At 37.6% G+C, this 10,391-nt stretch overlaps 1 protein-coding gene across 1 annotated transcript; it reads left to right on the forward strand.

Moving 5' to 3' along the window:
- Nucleotides 1–3,807: 3,807 nt before the first annotated feature.
- Nucleotides 3,808–6,067, forward strand: LOC131369261 (glutamine synthetase-like). The gene is made up of 6 exons (XM_058415802.1): nucleotides 3,808–3,979; nucleotides 4,505–4,666; nucleotides 4,766–4,912; nucleotides 5,137–5,264; nucleotides 5,389–5,588; nucleotides 5,677–6,067. The coding sequence occupies exons 1-6, from the start codon at nucleotides 3,808–3,810 to the stop codon at nucleotides 6,008–6,010; spliced, it is 1,143 nt and encodes a 380-aa protein (XP_058271785.1). The 3' UTR covers nucleotides 6,011–6,067.
- Nucleotides 6,068–10,391: the final 4,324 nt, after the last annotated feature.

Genomic DNA, 10,391 nt, shown 5'->3' on the forward strand with positions numbered 1-10,391 from the left:
TTCTCCAAGTATCTGTCAAGCTCAGACTCATCCATCAGCCTGGTAGACAGTGATGTGTGACTCACTCTAAAGGTTGCAAGCTTTGCCTACACAGAGGCATCACTTTGGTGATCTTGGGCTTGTGTTTGGCTGCTCAGACATGATAAGTGTATTCCTAACACCTGAGAAACCATTCTTATGCTGCTGCTGCTGCCAAAGAGTTTAAAACTCGATACCGTAGTGGATTTTATATGCTGTGTTTTTCAGCATTTCTCAGACTCTACCACTTTGGTAGAACATTGGCAAACCCTGAGGAATGTTATACTGTGTGAATATTATTCAAACAATAAATAAAGATTACATTCAATATAAATAAATACAGTTCAAGGACTGCATGGAGGAGCAGCAAGTACCCTTGCTAGTTTATAGATCTAGGGACACTGGTTTAATCCTGTACATTGGATTGTATTATTGTCTGTGTGCATTTTTACATAATCTCCCAGGTTTCATGGTACCGTGCCGGTGGTTCCTCTAGATGTGAATAAGTGTGTGAATGTTTGTGTGCACGGAGCACTGCCTCATGCCCTAGGCTTTTTGGTTAAAATATGATGCAGTAATCTTCTATCTAAACTGAGTGGGTTTTTTCTCCCTTTTCCTCTCCTTTTAGTGCCCGTATCTGCCACGGCCCGTGGAGAGTCAGTAGCAAGTCTGTGAGGTCAGACAGACTAAGATGGAAGAAGACCTGTCGTATAGTCAGGAAAGCATGAAATGAACAAGGATGGGGTCTATAATGAACTCTGTGTTATCAAATTAAGAACATTAAATTTACACTATGCCACACACTGCCTTTTACCAGACAAATATTGTCATTGTTTTGTTTATTCACAGTGGAGTTTAGATGTTGTTAACACAAACGCTCTCTGTATGGTGTGTGATTTGTTGTACTGAGACTGTGGTGGTATTTTTATCCATGTGATGTGTCAAAGGGATTTCTGTACCAGATATTAGATTGCTGTAGGATGTTTCCGTACACAAATGTGATCTATTAAAAAAAAAAAAAAAAGCAACTGTGTTTTTATAAGTTGCCAAATGTATATTTAAATATTTATGTTTAAAAAAATCTTGTATTTACCACTTATATTGAGCATAATAAATAAATAAATAAAATAAAACAAGGCAACAATGGCCATCACCATCTTCTTCACTGTCCTATTCCTGATGACTGAGTGGGTGGTGACAATGACAATTACTTTTCACCTCTTCTTATCCCAAGGCTGCTGTCTCAGCGTGAGTCTGCGCTTTGCCTGTAACAACACTGCACAGCACAACAGCAAAGCACTACATCATCAGATCCACATATGCACCATAGTAATCGTGTGGAGTGATAAGCAGTGATGAGAATATGAGCTATAGGAGCTGACCGAGCTGACAAGTACACGAGCTGACAAATTTCACATGGCTGACTTAGGGCTGGATGTGAAGAAGGCAACATACAGAGGACGTCTGGTGCTGAGTGAGTCATCTGTGTTATGAGAATAGTCCTGGAGCCTGAGTTGTGCAGCAATGGCATAAAACATAATGAATAAACAGACACGTATGTTCGAAAAGAGACTCTGAAAAATAGAAATCAAGTGTGCTCAGTACAACTGAAGTGTCTTTGTAGTGCACTCAGTTGTACTCAACTTAAATGCTTTAAATATAAGCGTCAGTACAACTGTATACAAATCATGTGCCAATATTTCTCAAATGAGTTCAACTTAAGCGTATTCAACACAACTTAAGTGTGAATGCAATTCATATATATTCAATGCTTTTCAAGTGTATTCAGTACTACTCAAGGTTTTTCAGCTCAAGAGTACTTAACTGAAGTGTATTCGATACAAGTCAAGTGCTAATACAACTCAAATTCATCTCAGGTGTATTCAATACATCTTAATTGTCAGTACAACTCAAATCTATTAATTGCTACTCAAGTCTATTCAATACTGTTCAAGATTCTTTTCAAACAAAGTGTACTCAACAATACCTAAGTGTCAATACAAGTTCTGTGCATGCAACTCAAGTGTATTCCATACAAATCAGCTGCTAAGACAACTCAAATTGATTCAACTCGAATGTATTCCACACCTCTGAAAGGCTGATTAAGCGAAACTTTAGTCAAGTTTATTCATCTCAGTGTTCAATTCAAGTATTCATCTCAGTGTTCAATTCAAACTCAAGTTCAGTATGACTTAAATGTCAGTACAACTCAAGTATACTCGGATGGGTGTGCAATGCGACTTAAATAGCGGAGCAACTCAAATGTATTTAATACAGTGTGTCAGTGCATCTGTGTATTCAAACCCTTGAATGTGTTCTACTCAAGTGTACTTATTAAGCCTTAACTGGCAATAAAACTCAAGTGTACTTAATTCAAATATATTCAGCACAACTCAAATACAGCTAAAGTGTCTTCAAACTAGGTGTATTCAATAAAACCAAACTGCAAATACAGCTTAAGTGCACTCAGCTCAGGTCTATTTAATATAACTTCAGTCTCAGTATAACTTAATGTATATGTACTTAAGTGTTCAACACTCAATAGCGTAAGTGAAATTTCACTATAGTGGATGTTTAAATGAGAGGCTCTACAATACAAAGTCATAAAACAGATAGATTTTCTGTGATTTTCCTTATGCCATTAAATCCTGAATTTCTTGCAGTGTCTACCACAAGATATTGATAATATAAATATCATTCTAACAAATGCATATACAAATCTACCTTTTCCAGTGACTGACTGTTGGTTCAGCTGAAGTAGAACTGCTGCCTTCACCAAGGCTCACTTCTCAATCAGCATTTCTTACAGATTGCACCCTGGTTTATTTGTGAAGTGAAGCTAGACTGGACTTAATGAACAGTTCTGTCCCTCTGTGGCCTTTGCTGGGTGTCCATGCCTTGCTCTGCAATAAAACTGAGCTCTCTCATCACTTTTAGTGGCTCCTGGTATAGTTGTATAGCATGTAATTATGCGTTGAATATGGTGGATAACCGGCCTCAGCAAATTAGAGTAATTTGTGTTTCAGCTGACAGTCACGCATCAGTGATTGTAGTTCCCCAAATGGATTCATGGTGACTGGAGAAACCAGCTAGTGTCTGTCTGATGTAAAGGCAGATTTTTTTTTTCTTTTAAATTAGCTAACATATTTCACAAAAAAGGTTATATTATTTTTTTTTGTAAAAGAAACAAATGAGTACCAAATTTAAATAATTTAGATTAGCTGGCTTTGACTAAGTTGTCTAAGTCAATTAGGTAAGCAGTAATGAACTTGCAGTAGGTGTGGCTTTTTTTTTTTTTTTACATCACAGGAAACACTTAAATGCAGGATTCAGAATGGTATTTGGGTTTTGCTGTTCATCTTGTGTGCAGTAAACAAGACGGACAGTCCCGGAAAATTTAAAGTAAGTCTCTTTTGTGTCTAGTGAATGCTCTTATTATCGTGTATTTATGCATAAACATGTTTACATCATTTTTGTCTGTTTTAGGTATTTAGAAAGTTCTAAGTATGATGTATATAATAATTTGCAAGCACTGTTTAGATGGTTAACTATTAAATTGTATTACACTACACTGCTGTCGAATGGGAATCTGATTGTTTAGAGCCGTTATTGTTTGTTTTTATAACAGCACACGTTTATATTAATGGGCTTTGTCTTAATATGTTACCATTTCAATAAGGGATGCTCCACTGCATTGCTTTTCTTGCTCAGTGTTTCCACTGTTCTGTTTTTACAGCATCTCTGTTCTTTCCTAATATTCAGTCTACCTCAACTTTCGCAGGTGCTGCCATGTCGAACGCCTTGTCTGTCAGCTCGCAACTAAATAAGGTGCTGCGCTCCCACTACCTCAGCCTTCCTCAGGGAGGTCTCTGTCAGGTCACCTATGTTTGGATCGATGGCTCTGGGGAGGGCCTTCGGAGCAAAACCCGAACCTTGGAGTCTGAACCCAGCAGCACTGAGGGTATCATAAGAACCTAGTCTGAAATTATGCACTAACTGAGAACAAAAACATCATAAAAAGAAGTCTGGACAATGTGTGCTGAGTCTATAATCCAAATGGGAAAATAGAATGATAGAGTATTTTACCTGCACTTTCTACAGATATGTCATTATGTGTAATCACCTGACAGGCTTGTTTGTAATAGGCTACATGAATTTACACTTTGGACTAGGAAGAAATCAGCCCGAGCCTCATTTTTTTCATACTGTTCTGTATGTTATTTAATTAGTTGTTGATGGTACTGTTATGTCTGATTGCACAAACAACCAAATTCACTGTAAAACATTTCTTTAAAGCAAACAATATGATCCCAAAAATATAACATTATGTAACCTTTTATTTAATTTTATTTTAGACATTTGCATTTTGCATTTAAATAAGCAGTCCCTGGAACATTTCCTTTGAGAAACTTTTTATATTAGGTATTTAATAAGTAACTGTAGTAGAGTAAGGAATTAATATTTTACACTTTGCTTTTTGTGCTAGATATTCCAGAGTGGAACTTTGATGGCTCTAGCACAAACCAGTCTGAGACTGCTGACAGTGACATGATCCTGGTTCCAGTAAGTATATTCAGAGACCCTTTCACTCTGGACCCCAACAAACTGGTGTTCTGTGAGGTGCTCAAGAACGACCGCAAACCTGCAGGTAAAGTCAAAGAAAGCTCATTTGACTAATAGTTGAGTTTTTTTTTATTAATTCAAAATTGACTTTGAATACTGTATTATGCTATGCATTTATATGTAGAGACTAATCATCGGCATGTCTGTAAGAAAATCATGGAGAAGGTGAAGGATTTCCGACCGTGGTTTGGGATGGAGCAGGAGTATACTCTGCTGGGAATAGATGGACATCCTTACTCCTGGCCATCAAACGGATACCCCAAACCCCAGGGTAAGAAATTAAGACTTTATGTCAGAGTACACAGAATGAATTAGATGCTTGGGCCTTATATAATGAAAGACAAAATGATATGGTTTGTTCTAATTATTTACACATGAATTATTGTGTAAATATAAACACAGGCACAAAGGATTCCGTATCTTTTGAATTTGAATTTTTCTGTCTGTATGAATATTACATGTGTTTTGTTTGTTTTTCCTAATATTTATTATCAGGTCTATATTATTGTGGAGTGGGTGCAGATAGGGCCTATGGCAGAGACATTGTAGAGTGCCACTATAAAGCGTGCATTTATGCAGGCATCAAAATTTGTGGTGCCAATGCTGAGGTGAAGCCCTCTCAGGTAAATTGCAATTTTCATTCATTTCATTCATTATGGATCATAGAGTTTAGGTGAAGATTTAATAACCAGCGGTAACTCAGACATAAGTGCTATGTTGGCGAACATTTTTGTTGTCTCTGTACAGTGGGAGTTCCAGGTGGGTCCGTGTGAAGGAATTGTAGCAGGAGATCACCTGTGGATGGCGCGTTTCCTGTTGCACAGAGTGTGTGAAGATTTTGGTGTAGTTGCCACTCTGGACCCCAAACCCATCCCGGGGAACTGGAACGGAGCAGGCTGCCACACTAACTTCAGCACTGAGGCTACTAGAGCGGAAGGAGGGCTGGAGTGAGTACATTTTTATTCATGGATACGCTAAGATAAACAGATCGTTATGCCTTTATGCATGTCCTTGTGCTTCTCTCTAATATATTAGGCATATGGAGAAGATCATTGAAAAATTGCGCGCACATCATGTCCAGCACATCCGAATCTCAGATCCTCATGGTGGTCATGACAACCAGAGGAGACTCACAGGCTTTAATGAGACCTCCAACATCCATGAGTTCTCAGCTGCTGTGGCTAGTCGTAGAGTCAGCATCCGCATTCCCCTGAATGTTAGCCAGGACAAGCGTGGATATTTGGAGGATCGCCGGCCTGCCGCCAACTGTGACCCATATGCTGTGACCAGTGCTATTGCTCGCACCTGCCTAATGGAGGATGAGGTGGAAGATCTCCTGAGTGATCTGGATATTAACGATTTGGAGTAAAACATTCCAAATACCATTAATACACATAGTCCTATGTAACTGGACATATAACATATAGTATACAGATATATTGAATATACAGTATATGCAACTTAGACCTGATGTGTTCTTTTGGTAAAATGTTAAGCTCCCTGTCTCTAGGTCTATATCTCTAACAAATGGCCAAGGTATTATTGCCAATATTTAAATAATGATATATTTTAATAGTTGGATAATGTTCATTAAAATAAAAACTGTGCTGGCAGGTTCACTGGAATTATTTCAAACCTGAAGAGGCCCCTGAGTGCAAAAAAATTTTACAGGATGAAAGGCTCTACACAAACAAGTCATAAATCAATATCAAATCCCATATTTCATTAAGTATCTTCCACAAGATATTGATAATACAAATTTAATTAAAATGAATAAATGTTTAATGAAATGAACAATGTTCAATGTTCAGACATTATTATATATAAACAAATTATTTGGTTTGAATCCATGTAAATTCAACAGTTTCACAGGAACTGTTCAGTCAGACAAACTAAATGCAAATTGACGCAATGCAATAGACACTAGAGTGACAAAATGACAATACATGTGCCCATCAAATCTATTTAATTTTCTGAGTGACTGAAAACTAATACTATAAAGACAGTGTTGGTACAGCTGAAGCAGAACTGCTGCCTTCACCATGTCTCACTTCCAGATTACAGCCTTGTTTATGTGTGAAGTGAAGCTAGACTAAAGGAACAGTTCTGTTCTGTTTGTCTTATGTAAAGGCAGATATTTTTAGCCAACATATTTTACAAAAGGTCACACAGGTCATATTTGGGGTCAAAGAAAGAAGTGAATCTTAGTCGATTTAGTTTTGTAAGATTCAAGTTGAATAGTTGAATCTTACTTGTCTAAGATAATTAGGTAAGCAGTCATGAACTTGCAGTAGGTGTGTTTTTTATTTATTTTTCACATCAGATTCAGAACAGATCAGGATTCAGAATTGTATTCAGGACTCACTGTTTCATATGAGTGCAGTTAACGAGAGAGACAGTCCCAAACTAATCTAAACCTCCTAAAGTAAGTCTCTTTTGTGTGTAGAGAATGCTCTTATTTTCATTTACATATATGCATAAATATGTTTAAATCACTTTTGTCTGCTCTAGGTATTTATTGTTCTATATATGATTTATGTAATTATTTGCAAGTAATTGCAAATCTATATCTAATTATTTGCAAATATTTGTTTCAATGGTAAACTATTACAATGTATTATACTACACCACAGTTAATACATTACATGTTCATCTGATTGTTCAGAAGTTGTTGATTATTTCTTTTTATAAGAGCACAGGTTTAGATAACTGGGCTTGCCTTAAAAATTTTAGCATTTCAAAAATAATCAAAAAATACCCTATAATGGGAAAACAATAAAAAAAAAAACTTCAGGGTGGTAATAATAAGTCTCATTTGTGTTGGACTACATCACACCAACACTGAACTACACTGATTTTTTTTGCTCACTGTTTCCAGAGACAGCATCTCTGTCTTTTGCTTATTTTCACTTTTCGCCTAAGGGTATAGAAAGGTGTATATATAGGGATATTCAGACAAAAACAACTTCTGGACTTAAATCACCAAATCTGAATATGGTCTTTTAAAACTTTGGTGTAATTGTCACTCTGGACCCCAAACCCCTACCAGGGGACTGGAACAGATCTGGGTGCCACACTAACTTCAGCACTGAGGCTATTAGAGCAGAAGGAGGGCTGGAGTGAGTATATTTCTATACAAGGATACAAAAACAAATTCTTATTCCCTTATGCATGTCCTTGTGCTCCTATCCACTATATTAGGCATATTGAGAAGATGATTGTATGAAAAATTAGGTGTACATCACGTCCAGCACACCTGAATCTCAGGTCCTCATAGTGGACAGGACAACCAGAGGAGACTCACATCTCCAACATTCATGAGTTCTCAGCTTCTGTGGCTAGTCGTGGAGACAGCACCAACACCCCGCTGGTAGCCAGAACAAGAATGGATATTTGCAGGATCGCCGGCCTATCGTATTATATCATATTCTCCACAGTGGTCAGGCCAAACAGAAGAATGTTCAAACCTAGGCCCCATATTCATACACCATTACTCAGACTAAGTGGTCTGTTCTACATTTGTGCATTTATGTTTTACGTGCATTTATTTTATTCATGGACTAGCTTGGAATACACATTGTTTCTAGCCAGAGTAAACTAAAAAATATCTTTTGTCTCTGCTTACTTTCTTCCCTGCTGCAACTGTCAATTTGACTTGTTCTGTTCTTTGTTGTACTTCTTGAGGATGACATAGATGCTATTAGGTAGTGTGTCATAAAAGGACTCTGCATCTACCTGAACGAGGATCCTGACGATCTGGTGCAGGAGTACATGGTGAGTGTGTGCTAAAGTAGGCAGAGCCAGATTTTTTTTAAATAAATAAAAAAAAGAATACAATATTTATCTTTTATTTTAATCTCATTAAAACAATAAAAACAAAACACTTCCAGACACTATAAAACCCTCTACAATTACCTGCAAAACAGCCATCAATCCCAAACTACTTTCAGGACTTTAAGGAGAATGAGCGTGACCAAAGGCAGGCAAATCCACAATGTTTACATCTGCTCATCCAGATCATGTTCATACACAATTGAACAAGAAAGTGCTACCAAACAAAACTACCTACATGGCCACACCCCCTACTATTAGCCACCTCCCCGGCTACACTTAAATAAATAATTTTCATTTTATCAGGACATGGCTGATGTCAACACACTAAAGGCCCATAGAGGGCACAACTGTGGGTATCTATGTTGCCAGAGGGACTTCCAGCAGTGACTACTCTGATGTTGGAGTAATCCTCGAGGGTGTGGTGGTACTTGAAGATCTGGAGAGTGTGGCCTTTGCAACTGCCATGCTGTTTGCACTTTTTTATGCCTTAAATATGAGGTACCCGTCAAAGCTTTGCTACACCTTTGAGGTTATTCAAAAGGTTATAATGGAGTTAGATTCAAGGTTTTGAAATAAAACTGTCGTTGTTTTAAGTGATGGGGAAAAAGTGTGAATGTTGTTAAGATTGATTAAGAAAAAAAAAATTGAAAATTAGACAACAAAACTGGACATCAAAAAATGAATAATTGCTGAAAATGTAATTGTAATTTATTGTATTAATATAATAACTTATTTTAAATATGAACATAAAATTATTTAAATGAATAAACCATTATAATTTATCCATTTAATTTGATGACAATTTTTTTTACAATTTTGAAAATATTGGAATACCAAATGATGTTGGGCTGAAGTGATCAAACAATGTTGGAATAAAAGGGATCAGACTGGGTTAGAGTGAAGTGATCACATTGTGTTGGGGAAAAATATTTACTTTATTGAGTCAAATTTTAATAACTTTGCATGCACACAAAGTACTTGTGCTGGTTGCATAAATAGTTTTTTTTAGTCATTTTAATTTTAGTAATTTTAGTAAATTGTTGCTGAAACAAACATTATGTGTGCAACCAATGTCAATTATTGAATTTAGTAAATCCAATGAGTTATTTTTTTCAGTGTAATGGGTCCTGTTATTTCCCCTCCGCCCAACCAGAGGGATACGCCTGAATACTGAGCAACTTCCAGGTCAAGAGACACTTCTGGGTTTTAGCATTCTTAAGCCATGCTCATGGTAGCGTGCCAATCCATTCTTTGTTCCATTGTTCAGTGATTTGTTCTGTAACGACTTTGCTTATGTTTATATCGTTCTACATGTTTCATGCCTAGCGTTTTTCAGATTTCTTTGCATCCCAGATTGTCTCTTCTGTGTTTTGGATTATTGCGCCTGTTGTTACTGACCTTGTCTTTGGATTACTTTTTTGATTTGTCTATTGTTCTGATTAATAAACCGCATATGGATCGTATACTGCCTGCTCCCCCCTCTACACTGTACAATACTTTGCCAGCAGGGAATCCAGCAGACATTAATCAGCTGTAGGCTATTGTCGCTCATCAGGGAGCGGTACTGGTGGCCTGTCACGATCAGCTCACAGCTTCACTGTCTGCCAACTCCCATCTCCTCCAGGTCCTCCATACGATATATGCCAAGCCCCTGCCACCCCCAGTGCCCCAGAACCCATGTAGCTGGGTAAGACACGGGTATCTCCACAGGAGCGCCAGTGATGTCTGTAACTCCAGCTCTGTTTTAACTGTGGACAGGCAGGTCATCACTGTGCCACATGCCTGGAGAAGTCCAGTTCCCGAACTGCTAAGGTGATTCTGAGTCCTTGCCCCTACATTTTCCTATTACCAGTGCAGTTGCTATGTTCTAATGGAATTTGTACTCTCTCAGCCCATCTAGACTCAGGGTCTGCCTG

This window comes from Hemibagrus wyckioides, linkage group LG18, assembly GCF_019097595.1.
Source record: "Hemibagrus wyckioides isolate EC202008001 linkage group LG18, SWU_Hwy_1.0, whole genome shotgun sequence".
Taxonomy (NCBI): Eukaryota; Metazoa; Chordata; class Actinopteri; order Siluriformes; family Bagridae; genus Hemibagrus; species Hemibagrus wyckioides.

Bases quoted from the DNA above. Each gene is read 5' to 3' on its own strand.
- LOC131369261 (XM_058415802.1), top strand. From the start codon at position 3,808: ATGTCGAACGCCTTGTCTGTCAGCTCGCAACTAAATAAGGTGCTGCGC. The intron at 4,913-5,136 runs GTAAGAAATTAA...ATTTATTATCAG, and splicing joins CGGATACCCCAAACCCCAGG to GTCTATATTATTGTGGAGTG. The intron at 5,265-5,388 runs GTAAATTGCAAT...GTCTCTGTACAG, and splicing joins CTGAGGTGAAGCCCTCTCAG to TGGGAGTTCCAGGTGGGTCC.